Source organism: Macadamia integrifolia, chromosome 7 (assembly GCF_013358625.1).
Source record: "Macadamia integrifolia cultivar HAES 741 chromosome 7, SCU_Mint_v3, whole genome shotgun sequence".
NCBI lineage: Eukaryota > Viridiplantae > Streptophyta > Magnoliopsida > Proteales > Proteaceae > Macadamia > Macadamia integrifolia.
This window is the reverse complement of record NC_056563.1, coordinates 26,255,351-26,275,886: the sequence shown is the minus strand read 5'-3', so window position 1 is coordinate 26,275,886 and position 20,536 is coordinate 26,255,351. Positions and strand designations below refer to the sequence as shown.

Sequence of the window (20,536 nt, the reverse complement as noted above, 5' to 3'; positions counted from 1 at the left end):
GTCCAGAGATGAATGGTCATACATCTTGGCTAATTTTAATTTTGTTATGGGCCTGGGCCCATGACTTACAAAGTTGGACTTTCACCACCTATGTGCCAATGAAAGTCCAGTAATAGAGGGCCAGAGCCAGGATAATGCAATCCTGGATTGATGCTGCTTCTATTTTCTGGGTTCGTAACCATAATTATGTCTACAAGCGAGACTCGAGAGAGCCCATCTGGGCAAATGCTTGTTTCAGGCCAGTCCAACTTACTTAGATCCTCCTGGGCCTAAAGTCCATTGGATAGGGAGAGGAGAGAAAGGGATTTACACTTTTGCTCTTCACCCAACATCCAATGGTTGAAATCACGATCACATATACGTACATGGTCATTCATAAAAACAGAATCTTATTTCCTTATGGATTGCTTCTTTGATCCACTTGAGGTAGGGCTGTAGGATACACTGGCACCTCTTGCAAGGTTCATAATCCCGAATAAGGATCAATCTTAATTGATAATTTTTATTATCTTTTTATCCTTGGGTCGTACCAATGCATCAGCCAAGATTCAGGATTGGCCTAGCCCAATATCAATCTGATCTGAATGAATCAACTGATCCAAGTTTAAAAATCATGTTTCTATGCCTTTCTCTTTCCTTCTCACATAAAGTAACCTCTTTGTCCTTCAATATACTTTACCAGTGCACTCCTCAATGTGGCTTGCTCGAGAACTCTCTCCCTTCATTTATTTCTCTGGTAACATAGATTTTGTGGCAAACAAAATTAGAACCATTTCTGCGTCTTTCTTTTTTGATCTTTTCGATTGTGGGGCCTACTTTGTAGCCCCAATGCATGAGAGTAGTGACAAGCGTTATACCTCGTTTGTGCGGCGGAAAGGTTGCCAAGAGTAAATAAGTTTGTGGGACCCAAAAAGAGTTCAATGAATTGTTCTAAAACGAAAAGACCAAAATTAATTGAATCTTTCTTGCTCTGGGTTATGCGTGCATGATTGATGGAGTTCTTAACTATCAAAATAAGAAATTTTTACCATAGTTTTCACCTATCATGCAAGCTAGGATGGTCGAACTGGATGGACTTACAACAACAACAATATAACTCAGCTTTGTTCCAACGGTCAAATTAGATGGATCTACATGAAAAATTAAAACGAGTCGAGATTTTTTTTATTATTATTATTTTTGTGTAGGAAACACCCGTCTGTTGGAGGTGTGATATCCATGATATCTTGTATTCCTCCGTGATGCTGATTCTAAAAGGTCTAATTAAAGGGTATTTGATATATGCTTATGTAAAATTTTACTATATATTTGTAGCAAAAAAAAAATTCTATAATCTAAAAGAGGTGAGAGAACGAGTGATTGCAATCGTATTCTCCATTAATAGTGAACTTTGATTCTTTTCCCTTACATAAATGTCGAACAATTAGACCAAATACCTGATCCAGGTGAGCGTCTTATTAAAGATTTGGATAATTATATCTAAAGGGTCAGTTTCAATTATTATCACTTTCTTGTAACATAACAATCAATTTTAATGTCTCAAGACTCTCAACCACCGCCACCTATTCATCACCTGCATCCCATGCAAGTATATACAAAAGAGTAGTGAAAGACTTGTATAAATACACACAACACAATAGGCGAGAAAACTACACTTTCTTGTGAGCCACCTCTCCACCATTAATATTATTAAGAGAAGTAGAGAAGATCATCATCACCCTTCTTGAAAGAAAGACAAGTTTTAGAAATGAGAACTCTGTTTGTAACAAGTGGTTGTGTTTCTTCTTCTATATCTTCAACATTTTCTGTTCCATTAGCAGCATTTGTTATTGTTTCATGCTTTCTGTTCCAAATCAACCAAGCCCTCATCACTCAACCTAAGAACAACTTCTCGGTTCCTGCTATATTTGGCTTTGGAGATTCAATTATAGACCCAGGCAATAATAATAATCTTCTGACGGTGGTGAAGTGCAACTTCCATCCCTATGGCAAGGACTTCATGGGAGGGATCCCCACTGGAAGGTTTTGCAATGGAAAGGTCCCCACTGATTTCTTTGGTACGTAATTCTCTCTCTCTCTCTCTCTCTCTCTCTCTCTCTGCGCTAACGATAATATGATAGAGTTAAGCCCTCTAGCATGAATTTCCGAAAGCAGATTAGGTTCTAGTACTATCCTGATCCATACACATGGAATCCATGTAAGGAAAAGCCCTGTGGTGAATTCGGTGTGTGTATGGATCAAATCCTAGGAGAATGGCCCTCGTGTAAGTACATGATCCACACTCGGAATTTTCCCACAGATCGGTTGTGGTCCAATCCAACTTCATCACGTGTGTGATGGGTTGGAATTGGACCAAAACCATGGAGTAGTATATTCCCGCGCCCGATTTGTAAGAAAATTTTTTCCAGCTAATAATGGGTGAAAGAATTCTAGCAATCTGATGTAGGCAACACCAATTCATGGGCCAAATGGAAGGGTGCACACAACTGAGAGGCAGCATGGTCTTTCCATGTGTTTGGGAGTACGCACGCAACACTAGAGTGACAAGTTTCTTTTTTCCAATAATAATATATGGCAAAAGGTTGTGTGCATGATCATGCATGATGAATAACCAAGCACATTGCCGTCGGATGGAGTCTAGAGGGTGCATCATATACCCTCATCCCCCATTCAATGACATTGTGTATGGTCACTAACATAAATATATGTGCTTGTAGTTGAAGAGTTGGGAATTAAGGAGCTTTTGCCTGCATATCTCAACCCAACCTTGGGACCTCAAGACCTCCTTACAGGCGTAAGCTTTGCCTCCGGTGCTGCTGGGTTTGATCCACTCACATCTGAATTAGCGGTATCCATCCCCATCATCTCGTTCCTACTCTTCATTATTGTCAAATATTGAAAAATAAATAAATAAATAAAAAATATGCTAATTAACTCATTACTATTCTTATTTACTTGGAAACAACCAGTCAGTGTTGTCATTGTCGGATCAATTGAAGTTGTTCGAGAAATACAAAGAGAAGCTGATGATGATCGCTGGAGAAGAGAGAACAAGGACTATCATAACAAAGAGCTCATATATGTTATGCGCAGGGAGTGACGACATCGCGAATACGTATTTTCCTACTCCTTTTAGGAAAAACTATGACATCCCTTCTTATACTGATCTCATGCTTCGTTATGCTTCAAGTTTCATTCAGGTCAGTCATTCAATTTCTCATCTTCTTTTCTATTATTCTTGTTTGCTCCCTTCTCTATACAGTGACTAAGATTAGCAACTAATGCGTTAACATATACTGAGAACAAAAACCAACCTTGCCACATCTCTCTCATAATGGGCTCAATTACTTTAACAATATCTTATCAGGCATGAAAGAAACCAAAAAAGGATTGTCATTCCTTTGCCTATCATCCCTAAGGCACCTAATTATAAAGATAGAAATTCATCACATGCCCTATCATACCAAATATGTTGCTGATGTCACATGAATTTAATTAGGAGGGACCAAATCTTGTGGACAGCTCATAGCTACGGCTTCTTGTCTCTTTCAGCTTCAATTTGATAGTGTTGGGCACCTAATGGAAATACAAGTTTGAATGTTATTGGGTTCAGGAAGTTTTTCTAGTCTTGTAGGATCTAAAAATAGTGTATCCAATGCACATGATTCGCACTAGTACGAGTTTTCAGAAAGATTATAATAAACAGTCTTATTACCCCACTTTGTAAGGAGGTGGTTTTCTAATTTCAATCCTATCACTTGGTCACGATGAAGCAATCTTATTATTGCATCAAAATTCATTCACTAAAAGATCACTAATATCTATTCAAAGATAAGTTGAATAATACACAGAAATTTTGTGAGTAGGCGGAAAAAATGATTGGCTAATAGAATTCACCAATTTGGGGGGGGGGGGTTGTTGAGGGGGTTTCAAACATTTTCTATGTGATGAATGACCAAAAACATAAGGGAAAACATAAATAAATTAAAGATTGTATGATTAAACTTAAGCTTAACAATTAAACATGTGATCAATGCAGATATTTTTTTTTTTTTTGCTTCTAAATTTCTATGGTCAAATTTGGCATATAACCGTTCCACATACCAGAACTTGGTGCCAATTGTCCAGAGATAACCTATAAACTTATTGATATAGAAAAAAATTTAAAATATTATTTAAAAAAAATAAATAAATAAAAGCTTCTCTATAGAAGCACTAGGTTTGACATATGGTAAGTTGGATGGAACTGAAATAGATTTTTTTTTTTTTAGTAATAGAGCTGAAATAATTGATCTATACTTTCTTTCTCACATTTCAATTTTCAACCTCATATGGAGTTCCCAAGTGGCAAAATAAAGTTTTGAAAATCTAAGACTACCAAAGTGGTGGAATAAAGTTTCATAAATCTAAGACTACCAAGAGAGTGCATGCCAATAAATGTGAATGCAAGTAATTGAATTCGAGTTTAAATTTATTGACATATGACTAATCCAAAACCAGTCCTAAATATCCAAAAATTTAAATTGTTGCATGCATCACCCTCCCATGTGGCAGAATTAGGTATGTCCATCCAAAAACACTTTGTAGATATGTCAATTTTAAAAAAAAAACATAAAATGTGTCCATCCAAAAATACCCTACAGACATGTCAATTTAAATATCATAAAAATAAAAATATAAAAATATAAAAAAATAACATAAAATAAAATAAAATAAAAGAAGAAAAAGACAAAAAAATCTGACATGTGATACGGTAGATGAATTGAAATTTTTTGTATAAATAGACCCCAAAGATGCCCTACTTAAACGTCAATTTTAAATTCAATGGAAATATGAAATGATAATTCAAAAGAAAATTGATGATTGAAAACACAAGGATAAAATGGCAGCACATGAGAGATAAATGATTGTATCCGAGTCTTGAAATTGAAATGTGATCAATCCAAACTATATGGTACATGATTAACTTTACGGTTGTAATTGTTGCATCAACCTTCCATTAATCAAAAAGAATGTTTGCAATTTTTTGATTCCATAGCGGACAATGCCACCATTACCGAAAAAAATACAAATTAACTCCTAAAAAATGATGGGAACAATTGAAGATATCATCCTTGCTAATCTTCTCTATTTTATTTTGTTTTGTTTTGTTTTGTTTTGTTTTGCTTTGTTTTTTCCTTTTTTTTACGTTCAAAACAAACAAAAGAAAAATCTTATTGTACATGAACACAATTGTTGCTATATACTGTGGGTTTTAATAAAACAAGATAATGTTTGGCAGGATCTGTATAATTTGGGGGCAAGAAGGATCGCCATTCTGGACATCCCACCTATAGGGTGTGTACCATCGCAGAGATCCATAGCAGGAGGGAAAGAAAGAATGTGTGCAGAGAAATACAACCAGGCGGCCTTGCTCTTCAACTCTAAGCTATCTTCCCTGATCGACTCCCTCAACAAGAAGCTCCCACAGTCTAATATTGTCTTTGTGGATATCTACAAACCCCTACTTGATATCATCCAAAACCCTAATTCCTATGGTAATCATCATCAACCCATCATCTCCACTATCTGAGAAAGGTATATTTTCAAATTATGGATTCTAAAGAAGAAAATTTTCCTCCACCATGAGATGAGAGAAGGAAAACCGAAAACCCAAGCATAGGATAGAGTAGGTTCTTTACAAACCCATTTGGATCTGAATCTATTTATAGTTCATAATTGGGATGAGCATCTTTTTTCCTTCGCTAAAACTGAAGAACACTGAAAAGATGCTTTGCTTTTTCTCAGGATTTGAGGAGGTGAAAGATGGATGCTGTGGCACTGGAAAAATTGAGGTTTCAATACTATGCAATGAGTTGGTCCCTGTGACTTGCCCAGATGACTCCAAGTTTCTATTTTGGGATAGCTATCATCCCACTGAGACTGGTTACCGAGTACTCACCACCATGATCATCAAAGAATACATCAATCGCATCTAAATTCTACTGTCTTGCCATCATCTAGCTTACCCCATTTATCTGGGTTTTATCTTTATATTACGTTTGATCTTATTATTATTGTTTAGTCCTCCTAATTCCCTCTTTTGATCCCCCCACCTGATCGGGTCGCACAAATATTATTGTATTACATTATAGTAAAATATCAAGTGTTGATTATGCATTATGAACACGGGCAAAGTCCTCTTTTTATAGACATTTTTCTTCATAAAAAAGCCTTTATCCAGTGCACGAGGCTCCCGCTACTGCAAGGTTTGGGAGGGGCTTCGCAGGAGAGGCTGTTTCCAAGTTTTGAACCTATGATCAACATCTTGTAATTGTGCAACTTATCCTTTGTGCCACAAGGTCACCCACTAAGACTGACTAAACCATAGTTGATCCAAAAGAACAAATCCTTGACCCTAAACCAGACCCTATCAGCCTTGAGTGTAAAAGCACATAGTAGTCCTATGCTAGCTAGCCCATCAAAATTGAGAATCTAAATGGTAGTTTCTTTATCCTCTCCAGCAATTTCATCATCTTCTCTGGTGGTTTTTCCTTCCTTTCCAGCACTCTTTCATCAGGAACAATTTGTGTTCAAATGACCAGAATTTGAGCCAACCAAAGTGAAGCTTTACCTTTTGAGCATTACTCCAGAATACATGTTAACAAACTCTAATCCCTTCTAATACCTTTTTTGAGCACCTTAACTACAAGATGCATGTATAAGCTTAAGAATATCCCCCGTCCCATTCTCAAATCTTAACTAACAAAAGTTTTCCAAAACCCAGTAAGATCTAATCAAAATGCAAGACCATCATGCCTTGCATTAAGAATGTGAAACCCTAAACTGAATTGATGTAGTAAATCGGTCGCTCCAAGTCTTGGCCAAATAAGCAGGTGAGCCAAACCAACTGTTTATATAAGACACAAGATAAAGTTTCCATCAGCTAATGACTGGTTTCCACAGGATTTGAAGAGGCAACTAAAGGATGTGGCAGTGGGAAAATATTAGCAAAGGGATACTGTGCAACAGAAACACATTTAGATGTACAGATAACTCCAGCTCCAAGTACATATTCTGGGACAGGTACCATCCCACCGAGAAAGCATTACAGGGTCATCCTCACTCCAATCTTCAAGTACCCTAAATCCCCACTGATTCATCATCTATATCCAATCAAATATCACAGTACACAGTGATCACCCCACCATTCCAAGATGTCAGAAGTCCCAATTTTCATTTCCCCTTATGTTCATCATCATATTTCTTTAAAGAGAACAGGTGATCTAATAAACACCTACCAATCTACCAGAAATAACATATCCATCTGGTTGATAACACCCTACAATTTTTAAGTGCCAAATAGTGCACTTGCTCCTCATCCATATGGCAATATTCTATCTAGCACTCTATATGTCATGAATTGGGTCATTTAATCACTTACTGGACTGACTTTTTTATTTTATTTTACTATTTTATCCGAAAGGCATCTTGAAAAATTAGCCCACTCAAGCACAAACCAAAGGGAGATGAGACATGCCATTCAAGAACCTCAATTACAACGACCTACTCAAAACACCAACAAATCAAATGGCTATGACCATAATTTCAGATGGTGCTAGAAAGCAGATGTAAAGTCTTCTAGAAATGTTAATTTTGAATCAATTGATCTACTAGGAAGACATGGATGCTCTAAATATTTATGAAAATAATGATTATCACCCAGATATTTGTCTCGACAGTCATTATACAAAACCTCAAGGAAAAATGCAGGTTCCAGTTCATAGATTTTGGTTTTTGATTACCAAGGAATAGAGACCCAGAAATGAAACCCGAGGACTGGCACTCCATTGCTTTCACTTCATATATATGTAATATAATATCATATGGTGACAACTATCTAAGGGGTGGGGAACTTGAAGACGCTTTCTATCATGTGTATATGGTTACAATTACCATAACAGCATTAGAAAAAAAATTACATAAAATATGGTACACACCACAGCTTTCATGATCATTTGAGCACAAACGAAATGAATACAAGAAATCAGCAAATAAATCTGATCTTCACCACAAATAAGGTTATCCAAGGTTTAAGCCCACAAAAACTGAAAGAAAGGGGTTTCCTGTATATAAAAGCCTACAGATTTTGAAGAGGAAAAGAAACAGTAAAGAAAGATTCTTGATGAGTGAAGCGTGATACAAGAAGAATTTGCAGTGAACTTATCCCATCCATCTGAAGAACCTTTTCCCCCTAAACTACAAGGATGCTAAAAGAAATGGACAATTTAAATAAGACTTGAATTAATACAGGCTAAAACCAAAATACTGGCTGATGAGAATGGCAAATCCAAGAGCAATTGCTACAAGAGAAGAAGCCCATGTTAGTTTTTCAGTTATTCTGGGGATCCTTTGTTTCAGTGCCCGACTACAAGAACCTATAAACACCGTGTAACTTCCCATGGCCAACACAGTTCCAAGCAAGAACATACCTAGAAAGGCAGCACCAGCCATGCGTGATGGCAGTGCCAGTGCAGGCAAAACCATCATCAGTGCATCTGGTTGCAGCCCGTGGACAATCCCTGTAGCAAATGTTGCAAAGCCAATCTTCTTTTTCCCAGCCATTGGCGTTTCAAGAGATTCAAGGACATTAACATCACACTCCCCATTTTCTAGAGTGACACATGGGGTAGGGACTTCTGATGCTTCTCTGATTCCCATAGCACCGATGATCAGTAGAGTTACGCCAACTACTCTCGTACCCCATGTGCGGAGAACCTCAATGTGGAGACGGTCCTTCAGTAGTAAGAAAAGCAAGCCAAAAATGACCTGGCCCGCATCATGGCCACAACCCCATAGAGCTCCCACAGCAGCACTCTCCAACCGTGTACGCCCAATTGAGAGTGGTGCCAAAGCAGCTAGGTGATCCGGCCCTGATAAAGTGTGTAGACAACCAGCAACGAAGCCAGTCCAAGCACTACTTAGCAGTTCAGTCTGAACAAGTCTTCCTCCTACTGCAGCAGCAGCAGAGCCCCCAGTTTTAGTAGCAGTTTGTAGAGTAGCAAAGGCCAGAGGAGCAAGAACTGGATGGATTATGAACACTACCAGAGCAGACAACAGTATAACTGCTCCAGCTGGGATTCTCTGAGACATTTAGACAACAAATTAATTGTGTGAGAATTATCAAGCTTTAAGGAGAAACAGAAGAAATAGAAATTCCATAGTCCAATGCCACTATATACAAATTGCCCTCTTCATTAAAAGCTTTAGGCATGCATATGAGACTTTGTCAAATGACAGGAGACAGAATACAGAAATAAATTATCAAGCATTTCTTCGGAATCGAAACATTGTTTTCCATGCTTGACGCAAGCATAATCATCCATCAAAGAGCTAATTGATATTCACCAGGGTACAACTCGCAATCCAGTTGATGCAGGGACCATCCTAGAGAAGAATTATTATGGATTGATTGTTCATTGGTGATTAGGAACATTGTATTACAGGAAATTGGTTGTTTCTGTCATTTCCATGCGGCTTCATTTCAGAAGGTTAAAAAAGGGGTTGCAGTGCTATAAAAGGGTTTGCAATGCTGTAAAAGATTTGCAATTTTGTAGAAATGAAACCCCACACCCACCCCCACCCCCACCCCCCAAAAAATAATAATAATAACAATAATAACAATAAAAGGATATTTGCAACCAGCACATGAGAGAGAGACAGAAAAAAGAAAATGGAGTAAACAGAGATTCTCTACCAAATCGAGAGGAGGTAGAAGAGAAGAGCCACATATCCATTACAAATCAAACCAAATTAATCCATTAACAATAACCGTAGGGGGTCACATCTATGTGTAAAAAAAACTCAAAGGAATCTTCTAAATGTAGGGCTCTTGAACAACCAATCAGCTTTACCAACTTTTCTAACAAGGATTCTAGTAGCCTAACATTACTAACAATAGGATCCACTCATAAAATATTAATTTTCGTACACCCCTTAAGCCCCTACTTTTAGGCTATATACTTTAGCCCAATACAATAACAAAGATGAAAAACTAAGGCCCAACCCAAACCCTTACTAAAACCTGACCCAGGTTTAAACCAGGTCCACATAACCACTCAATTGCTAGGAAAACAAGCACATATTTCACCCATGGTGGCAGAGGGAGGGAAATGTGTGTAAGAGAGTGGAAGGAGGTACAGAAAGGTACACACTGTAAGCAATGGTAAAGACATCATCCCTCCCCATTTTAAAAGTTAAAAATAAAGGCTGGCTGAGACTGGAGAGCTACAGTAACTCAATGACATGCCAAAAATAAAAAACTGAACCTTATTCATGGATAACAAGCATAAAGTTAGAGCTAACAATAAGAAATGCTAAATAGCAAATATTCTCAGGGAAAGTGAAAGAAGTATACTAGGAATTGAGTTCATAATGCACAATGCATCTCTAAGTATACTAGCTAAAGCTGACAAACTGGGTACTTAATGGTGCTTCTTGAAACTGCAGCAAAGCTCTAGGATGTGAATATTGAGGAAATCAAATTCAAGACAGCCTCCACTTTTGTCGGCACCCAATCGTATCCTATGGGTTAATTGAAAAAAAAGATGGGAGAAGTAATCACATATAATTTAATAGTCTAGCAAAAGCAAACAAATAATTTTCCCATGATGATCTCCAAAGATCCTCCAAATCAAGCTGGAATAGGACTTCCAACTGATCTTCCAAATTATAACCCAGTCAAATCCATGTCTAACCTGGCACAAAAAGATGAGAAAATTTTCTTAAAACTATATATAAGAAGAGCAGCCTAGAAACTTCCTCTACGTCCATCATCACGATGTTTTGGAATAGTCCTTAATAATGGTTCACAGTTAACCATATACATAAAAGGTGTCAAGAAATCTCAACAAATTAGACACATGTACTTGATCAGAAAAGGTAAATCCCCACAATCTCAAGGAAGCTTCTCTTTTTCCTAAAGAATGCAATCTGCAAATTCGTTAGCTAATGAATACGCTTTAGGAGAGGGCGTTCAGCATTAACCCAGCATTTTGGAGCTGTATGCTATCAGTTAATCCCCTGCGTGAGTTGTTAAGCCAAGGAAGCTTCTCTTTTTCCTAAAGAATGCAATCAGCCAAATCATTAGCTGATGAATAAGCTTTGGGAGAGGGCGGGAGTTTTAGCAGTAACCCATCATTTTGGATTTGTCTGCGATCACTTAGTCCCAGTTGTTAGACATTGGCTTTCCATTGGTGCTGTTGTATACCAAGTCTGTACAGTCTCATTCTATTACCAATAAAATCTCTTTGTCGTCCGTTAAAAAAAGAGATGGCGGTGTGCAATCACATACCAGAGTCTAGAGTTTTTCTTCTTTTCCCTTGTCACGCACAACATGATCCAAATTCGCTATAATATAAAACAGGTGGGAGCAGGAAGATCAATCCATTTAATAGAAACTTTATATTACTTGATTAAAACTAACGCAGAAACCTGAAATTACAGAATGCTTGAAATTGGAGGAAAAGGGAAAATAATATCTACACAGTACACAGATAAGGAGACATTTTTGTAAGCAACAGCTTGTAAAGTTCACATCGTTCTCAATTCTGGGCATCTAAATCTCTCCAGTAGCTCAGAACCCATGTATAGCAATAATTATTTAAACGAAACCGATACACCATTTTTTTAAAGGGAAGAGTCCCATTGATTGGCCTAAAATTAAGTCAAAGCAGACAAGAGAAGGGACTCAATATGCCTTATTCCCCCCCCCCCCTACAAGGATTTGCTCTGGTATTTAGAAATTATTGTTAATTACAGAGACCCATAAAGATAAAAAGATCATAACCAAACAAAAGAAGAGTTTCATTTAAAAAAAGAGAAAAAAGATAAATTTAACAATATAAAAGGAAAGAACATTGGTTTTTCAGTTTTGGGGGTTAGGGAAAAGGGTGTGGAGGGAGTAAAAAAATGACATACTTTCTGCTGCTTTAAATCGTCTCCAGCTATCTGATCGAGAAAATGGGTCTTGGATGTGAACTGGGCAGGGACTGGAAAATCCGGAGCCTCTTTCGAACATTGAACAGCGAATTTCGAAGAGGAACAAGATGAAGATGGTGAGTGCTCTCCCTGTTTGAAGAAAACTGAACCCAACCGCCTTAGCTCAGTTCGTGGAAAAGACGAAAAATTGAGTTTTCCGGCCTCGACTGGAGCAGCTCGATGGAGTGAAGGAGAAGATTTTAGAAGGGTTTTAGAAGGTAGAGGAGAAGAATGGATAAGCCTCTCCATAGTCTCTTTCCCCAATAACTTCCAGGCTTTAAGAGGCTGAAGAGAGGTTTAGTTTGTTATGTCATACAGTCATAGGCAAAGGGAAAACAGAGAAGATAAACTTATGAACAATGAGACAGGTCTTTGTGGTGAAACTAGCCTTTGATTTGGAATAAGTAAGACACACTGATCCCAATCCAGTGTCTACTAGTGGCTCTCTCTCTCTCTCCCTCTCCCCCCGTCTTGCTCTTGGTGGTGTTCCACAATTGGAAGGAACCCAAGTTTATAACTGGTGTATCAATCACAAGATAGGAAAAGGCATCTAAAGGGTAAGATGGTAAATAACTCTGCAGTCATGACGGGGTTGCGGTGTAGAGTGTAGACTATAAAACATTTGACTCTACTAGTCTGCTTCTACCCTCAAAAACGTCTCAGAGAGAGATACGATAATCGGTCCAATAGATTCAACTGTCAATCGGTCGGTCCAAGGGTTTCAAGAATTGGAATCAAATTGGTTGAATTGATCAATTTGAATCGGAACCGATCGAGTTCAATCCTGATTTCGACCAATCCATGCTAGGTTTCTATGGTTCAAGTTGATTCGGATCGATTCTTGATCTATTCCGGGTGAGTATCAGTTGAACAGGAACCAGAATCGGAATCGACTAGACCGATCTGGATCCCAGTTCCAATTTTCATAACTTTGGTCGGTCCTGGTCTGGTCTGGTCTGGTCTGGTCTAATAGTTTTGGCTCCGTTTACTGAAGAGTGAAGAGTGAAGACGGACCTTCGATTCGAATTTGGGGAATATCTTACTTTGCTTCTTAATCTGTTCGTGCGATTCTAGTGTTTAAGGGTATCGCTTGAAACTTTGAAAGTCAAGTCCCTTCTGCAAATATCGCAGTTGGTTCATCTGGTTTTGGCTCTAGGGTTTCATTTGACCTTTTTTTACTCTCTTAAGTGCTACCCAATGGAGCCCGTAGCTTCTGTCGTTGATAAAATTAAAGGGTTCGCGAAATCGTCCGAAGAGTTCTTCAAGGTCGTGATTCACAGACGGGATGATTCGTCTCGTCGCAATCCGGTAATCTCTCTCTCTTTCTCTCTCTCTCGAAACTCATTTATAGTATTTCTCTTTTCTTTTTTTTCAGCCGGTTTTTATTATCTTTCTTGTTTTTGGCAACAATGGGTTATTTTTATTATCATGGTAGTTTGCTTGTGAATGTTCAGTGGAAGTTGATTGCTAGTTGCATTTTCTATGATCTATTTCCATGGGAACACTGCCTCTTCGAAGTCCATCATCACTACATCTCTTAAATAGTCTGTATATATACCTGGAATCCAGTTACCCTGATTACATAGAGCAGTCTACCGTTGGAAGTTGAAAATCACAATGCTCTTTCTATCACTTTTTTTTTTTTTTTTTTGTTGGCTAACGACGGGTATCTAGGCCTTTGGCCTGACTATTCTCACGGGGCCATACTGACCCTACAACCGCATGGACCGGGTCATACCGGTGTTGAATGAGAACCATTCAACTTTCACTGAAAGCAGTGAAGAGCACTAAACACCCCTGTGTGAGTGGCCCATGGTGTGCCTAGTGGGAGCCGAACTTATGACGTCCGAGTTTACGGCTTTTTGAAAAATTCAAGTAACGTACAATCCCCCCCACCCGGCTGTCTCTTATATGCCAAATTCCTTCAGTCTGTTAATGATATCGCTGACAAATCGGCTGCTATGAATCTGTTGCGTAACATTCCAAGAGGATGACAATTGGCATAGACTTGTGGACCAATACTGTCAGTTCTGTGAATGGCATTCTTCACAGCACTTGCTTCATGACCATTACTAGACAAACCGGAGGCCTTGTAACCCATAATGAAAGTTTTGCATGGGATTATCGTTTTATCCAAATTCGCACCGTGAAGAAAAGTATAAAGGAAAATAACTTAACCTAAACTAAAGGAAGGCCTACATGATAGCGCATATTGTTAGAACTGCCAGTGGCATGTGGAGAAGCCGAAAACATTAATTAGCAACTGGGGAATAATGAACAACTAATCAGTTTCTCTGCCAATGTGCTATACTCAACAACCAATCTTGACTGGCATCTATTTTTTGTCTTAGGCTTTATTTTGTTCTTTTTGACCCTGTCTTCTCCTCTAGGTGGATTTCTTACATCTGCCAAGAGGAGCAAGTAGATAAGATAATCATCACTAAATAGTTAGATGGACTATAAGAATAGGATTTCTATGATACTGATACATCACTAAATAGAAATAGATGTATTGTACAACACAACTGAGTTAGAAGATGCTTATTGTGAGTGTGCTTGTAATAGGAGCTAACAATAAAAAGGCCTTAGAAGAAAACAGGAGAGAATGAAAAAGCCAGTTGGTGAAGCTCACAACAGTTTCGATGGATCCCGCGAGCTAAGATTGCCACTAGAGGAGAGCCTTCTTTTTTCTAAGTGGCTGAGGTGTCCATTGATTTGTTTTTATTTGATAGCTTGGAGATCTCCAGAAGATTACTTTACACAGGCCTTTTTTTTAAGTTATAGGTTTTGTTGTTTACTTGGGTCCAGAAGTAATTCAAAGCCAATTTATTGATTTTTGGAGTTGGTTTAGAGCTATTTAGTTTATTTTGTTGGCTTTTGAATTCTTGTACCTCTGAAATATCGGATGCCTAAAATGTGGTCACTTTGGTTGTAGTCTGAGTGAAAGAAAAAAGTCCAATCTAAACTAGCGGTGTGGAGGGTATGTATACACAGCACCCCATATTCTGCCACGTGGTAGATTGGATAAGGCTGAAATTTTGTAGACAGCTAGAACTGAAGATCTCCTGCTCACATGTCAAGTTTCAACCCATAGAGAGCTTGCAAAGTGACAAAATAAAACATTGAAAAATTCATGATTGCCCAAACAGTGGGGAGAGGGTGCATGTTCATACATGAAGGGTTTATGATTGAATATAAGTCTGAAATTTTGCATGTGGCCAATTTGCATTGCCTAAATATCCATATGGTAACTTACCTCATCCCCTTCCAAGTGGCAAAAACTCAGGTTCTGTCTACACCTGCTGGCATAGAAAACCTGAGGGAAAATAAAAAAGTCTTCAAACTTTCAGATCATTTAACAGCACCTATATATTAGGTAGTGTTGTCAACTTTTCCACAATTCCCTCTCTCTCTCTCTCTCTCTCTCTCTCTAGCCAGCACCAGGCCTGCTTCTTTACTGAAGTTGCTGATTCTTTCAATGCCTCTTCGCACTAATCCCCAGATATCCTCTAGCATTGATTCTGGTGAAATATCCTACTATTTTATGGAACTCTACTCAAACAAGCCCTATGCTCATTTCTGCTGTTAACTAAGAAGTACTCGTGATTTTTTCACCACTTTCAAGTGTTTAACCGGAGGGTGGACTTCAATGCAACAGTGAGGTTGCTCCATTGAGACCACCTAGTGGTCACAGTTTCAAGTCGGGAAACAGCCTCTCTGTGAAGCAGGGGTAAGGCTGCGTACATTATGACCCACCCCAGACCCCGCACTGGTCAGGACCCTCATGCGGTGGGTATGCCCATTTGTTTTTTCAAGTCTTTAACTGAATACAATTTTTCCCTCCCCTTTTCTTTCAAATTTCTTTCTGCCAACTTGCATCATATCATGTTTCTGTAGCACGTCAGTCGGTCTATATTGCACATGGTTTGCAGACAATCTCAATTGGCCTTCCCTCGTCTTGTCACTTGCGGGTTCTACTTCGATATTCCCTTCAATACAATTCATTGCTCTATATTGCATATTCTTTCATTCCTCAGTTTCAACCATATACTTTATACCAATTGACCAAACACATAATTGATTCGTGGTTACTTATTTCTTTCTTTTTGGATGCCTATAAATTTTATCAATCAGAAGGCCAACTACCCCATATAAAGCCAATTAGCAGCCTATAAAGCTTTTAGAAAAACTACATTCCACTGTCTTCTACTGTCAAATTCCCACATGACTTGAGAGCAGAATCAAGCACTCTAATCTTTCTCCTTGTCCCTTTTTAGCTAAATGCTAGTTCATTGTATTCATCAAAGCCTTCCTGCCTTGTATTCCAAAAAGTTAATCCCAAGAGAAAGTATCAAGTCATAACTCGGTACCTTCTGAACCTTCAAAGACCAGAGCAGGTTATCAGTGTCCCTAGGCATAACCTCTACATCCACACCATCCAATTTATAACCTCAGAAGTACCCAAGAACCATTGTCTTAGCCCCGTCTAAACTGAAACTCCGAACCATATTTTTCAAGCGGAAATAAACCCAAGAAAATCCTGCATTAGTTTTCCATTCCTTTGAACCTTTTCATTGGTGGTTGCATCTTTGTGCTGCTGAAGCTGATTTCTTGGGCAGATGGATGACCCAAATCTGGGCCATTGGGAAGAGAAAATGAAGACAAGGAAAGACAAAAAGAATAATATAAACACTGATGTTTTTCTGAATGCAGATTCTGGTAAATTATTGCAAGCAATCTTCTACTGTAATCTGGTCAACATTAGAGGTGTTTCTTTGAAACTTCTTTGTGGGAGGTAATTATTCTATGGCTCTAGATTTTTTAAATTTTTGTTGACATGTTTTTGCCTCTTACATAGGTAGCAACAAGTTCTATGATTGAGCTTTACAAATTTTCCCATTATATTATTTACAGATTGAGATTTTGAAACGGTTGCAACGAGAAGCATTTTCTGATCTGATGAAACTGAGGGACAGACAGGACAAGGTTGAGAGAATGCTTTCTTTCTATAAATCTTCCAAGGGAAATCCATTTCAGGAAGCAAGTACCCATGTAAAAGGAGAGGTGGATGTTGTTGGCGCATTACTGCTTGTGGATAATATTAAACAGCAGACCTGTGACATTGTTGATAGAGCAGGAGTTAGGACTGGAACTGATTCAAGATTCATTTTCGAAGCAACTATTCGGCAGAAAGATTCTCTTGTGGCAGAGTTTATGGCCAGTCAGAGAGGCCAGGGCTCTAATGGTGGCATCTTAGGAAGCACGCTTTCTTTAGCTAAAGTGATGTATACAGCAAATATTAGTGATTGGTGCTCTGCAGTCTTAGTTCCAGTGGGGGCCCGATGCAGGGATGTTGGAATCGCTTCAAGTATTTTTCAGCAGGTAATGACCTTAATCATATTTGTAGTTTGAGGACATAAGGGCAGACCTTGGTCCAGTGGTATTTTGAGGACATGGATACTGTCTCCACTTTAATTTGTTGGAAGGGAATGACAGAATAGTATTGTAGTCTTACGCAGTCAAGTCCACTCCAGAAGTGGAAATAGAGGACTCAGCCAATTAGGCGTGATTGTCAAATCTCCAACTGAAAACGATCCTAATCAAGGTTTTAAAACTCGGGATCGGTCTTGACTGATACAGATCCTGATTGGATCGGACAGAATTACCCCTGCTTTTTAATAAAAATCAATTGTTATTACCTTTTTACCCTTGATCCATACCAGTGGATCAGTATTGGATCAGTCAAGACTCGGATTGGTCTCAACCGATACTGATCCAATCTGGTCGATTTTGATGGATCCAACCCAAGTTTGGAAACAATGATCCTGATTGAATGTTCCTGCTGCTGATATCATTGCTCATGTTTACTTCTACTATCCGGAAGATGCTACCAGTTAGATGGTTTGACTCATTTGACCATTCCATACTTGGGTCTAGAAGATCTGGTGATGCAGATAAGTTAGACCAGACTAATGAATATGAGCACTGTCTCTTACTTTTGGGATGGTGATAGTTTTAATATGTTATCAGTTTGATCATAGTAGTACTGAGTAGTAGACAGCGAGTACTGCCTTACGTTTCCTTGTAGAACTCCATCTTGGTGTGCTTCAGTGTTTCCTTGTCTGGCTCATCCTGGAATTGTTCATCTTCTCAACAGGGGCGGGGCCTTACTGATTTCTCTTTGGGACCACCTCTTTTGTATCGATATCATGATGCTGCCGCTGCATTATTGGTTAGAAGATCAAAGGTTGCTGCTTGTTTGGCTGAGTTTGTTTCTGGATTGGGAATGCAACCAGATTCTACAGGAAGTAGGCATTTCTTAAGCACTTTTGGGCAAGTAATCTATCAGCTTTCAAAAGGAACAACGCTCACCCTACTGGGCATTCACAAAATGCCCAAATCACAAAGTCCGCGGACTGGTTTAGGTTTCCTTACTGTGCCAGTTGGTGGTTTAAGATGCCATAACCATCTTGGTATGCCTACTGAAGCTTCTCTTCCATCCGCTCCCACCAACACAGAAGACAATAGACCTACTGGATCCATTGGTTTGATGCTCGAGACAGAGCTTGATGAGAGTAGTAGAATCAAAGGTTGGGTTGAAATGCAGAACTCAAACCCTAGATATTTACAATGGGCTGTTACACTGTCTGATATCCCTGAAGATGAGCTAGGATGGGGTTTGAGCTTGGGAGGAATGATCCAAGGCCCATCAGCTCGGGATCATTTCCAGGTTGAAGCTTTCTTGAACTTCAATTCGGGAAAGAGATTCAGCTTTCAGCCTGGTTTTGTATATGTTATGGATGGGACAGACAGAGTTCCTGCTCTCATGTTTCGGTCAAGTTGGTCTCTGTGATACAAACTGAAACACCAGGAGGTCCTAGTAACTACTGGTTGTGCATGAAATTCCTGTGTTATCAATGATGAGCAAGGCATTCCTCATAGCGTGTGAATCTTCCACTCATTTTTTCTTTTACATCCCGTAACATTAGGTTGATGATCTTCTCCATAACAAGGCTGATGTCAGGAGAGGAGAATACTGTTAAATTGAAAAGGAGAACACTGTTGAAGTTGGTTGAAAGGAAGGAACAGAAAACAGTTGGGTATTGAAAGAAAGAAGAGAAAAAGATCTTTTTTTCATTTTTTACCAAATGAAAAGTGAAACATTAACATTGAAGAGTGAAACTCAGCAAAAAAATTTAGTTTGATATAGGTATGTTGTGTTTGCGTTTGCTTTATTTCTATTTCTCCAGTTTTCTATATAGTTAATCTTTATTCTCTTAATTCTGTTGTGGCCTGGGGGTACATGAATTGCTGTACTTCAAATGATGTTATACAATTGTATGAACCAGGGTGTTGAATGCATGACTGCATCATTCAAGAGGGTGTTTTATCACTAAAATTAGGATAAAATTAGAAATCTTTGAGTGACTTGATTTTGATTTTGATTTTGATTTTGATTTTGATTTTGTTATCAGTTTGATGATGGAATTGTTTTATATGATTCCAACTGCCTCAAAATTATGCAAATCTGATGTGTCATTTTGAAATTATTTGTGCATTTAGTGCTTCACATATCAGAAAGCAATGAAAAGGTTGTGATGAGGTCTTATGCTATCCAGATTCCGGACACTAAGAGATCAATAGCATTTCCCTCTAGAAGGAAAAGTTTTATATACAATATTTATATTATGTGAAGCACTCTTAGAGTATGATCTTGTTTACACTATCAAATTATGCCGCAGGAAACCCATTGGATCAGTAACATCCCATGTGCTTCGTGCTGATGTGGCCACTATACTGCATTGTTACCAAAGTGAAGAGTTTCCATAAATCCAGTTGAAACTGTGAGTTGAAATCAGGTTTTTTGTCAAAAGGTCTCTCTCTTCTTCTTTTTTTTTTTTTTGGTGGGGGAGGGGGTGGATGGGTAGGAGTGGAGTAATGGCACTTTTAAGCACTACTCATCTGCTTGGATTAACATTATAGGAGGTAGTTGAAAAGTGAAGTAGGAATCTAGGATTACAGAAAACAATCTTAAGGAGTTCCATAAATTGACCGCAGCCTCCCATTATTAGATGAAGAACACTAGCATAAGCACTCCCAAAACCAAAGGATTCCTATCTAATAAGGAGTTGCTTACAATGATTATACCATTCTTGGGACACAATATGAAGGAAAAAGAATGCATCAGATTAATTAGTTTTTCTTTGATTGTAATGTACATCCCATGTTGAATTTGAGGTTTTGGAAAGGAGGAGGCTAATATTTCTCATGTATGTAATAATATCATCAAAATGTTAAGCCGTTTGAAAGGGAGGGGGCGACTCACATGTGACAACCCACCCATTTTTTCTCTCCCTCACCCTTGTATGTTATTCTTAATCAATACTCAAATTATTGACTTTCAATCTAATCTAAGTATCAAAGTGTGTTCCTTTTGAATCTTACCATATAAGTAAAGGGTTAGGTGGATAGCATTTCTAGAGAGAGAGAGAGAGAGAGAGAGAGAGAGAATAGTCCC

At 38.4% G+C, this 20,536-nt stretch overlaps 3 protein-coding genes across 5 annotated transcripts; 2 read left to right on the top strand and 1 right to left on the bottom strand.

The window, feature by feature from the left end:
• The first annotated feature begins 1,673 nt into the window (after positions 1-1,673).
• On the top strand, positions 1,674-6,192 carry LOC122085220 (GDSL esterase/lipase EXL3-like). 2 transcript variants are annotated; one of them, XM_042653700.1, is made up of 5 exons: positions 1,674-2,057; positions 2,718-2,848; positions 2,970-3,200; positions 5,282-5,537; positions 5,788-6,192. In XM_042653700.1, exons 1-5 carry the CDS (start codon positions 1,748-1,750, stop codon positions 5,976-5,978), a joined length of 1,119 nt encoding a protein of 372 aa, XP_042509634.1. In that variant the 5' UTR covers positions 1,674-1,747; the 3' UTR covers positions 5,979-6,192. The 2 variants fall into 2 exon arrangements, with proteins under 2 accessions (XP_042509634.1, XP_042509635.1); XM_042653701.1 differs by having other exon boundaries at positions 5,282-5,577; positions 5,788-5,879.
• A 1,821-nt stretch (positions 6,193-8,013) lies between these two features.
• On the bottom strand, positions 8,014-12,343 carry LOC122085217. The gene is made up of 2 exons (XM_042653696.1): positions 11,959-12,343; positions 8,014-9,123 (listed from the first exon to the last, which is right to left on the bottom strand). Exons 1-2 carry the CDS (start codon positions 12,265-12,267, stop codon positions 8,284-8,286), a joined length of 1,149 nt encoding a protein of 382 aa, XP_042509630.1. The 5' UTR covers positions 12,268-12,343; the 3' UTR covers positions 8,014-8,283.
• A 671-nt stretch (positions 12,344-13,014) lies between these two features.
• LOC122085216 lies at positions 13,015-19,396 on the top strand. 2 transcript variants are annotated; one of them, XM_042653695.1, is made up of 4 exons: positions 13,015-13,326; positions 16,732-16,813; positions 16,933-17,400; positions 18,176-19,396. In XM_042653695.1, the coding sequence occupies exons 3-4, from the start codon at positions 16,978-16,980 to the stop codon at positions 18,869-18,871; spliced, it is 1,119 nt and encodes a 372-aa protein (XP_042509629.1). In that variant the 5' UTR covers positions 13,015-13,326; positions 16,732-16,813; positions 16,933-16,977; the 3' UTR covers positions 18,872-19,396. The 2 variants fall into 2 exon arrangements, with proteins under 2 accessions (XP_042509629.1, XP_042509628.1); XM_042653694.1 differs by lacking the exon at positions 16,732-16,813.
• Positions 19,397-20,536: the final 1,140 nt, after the last annotated feature.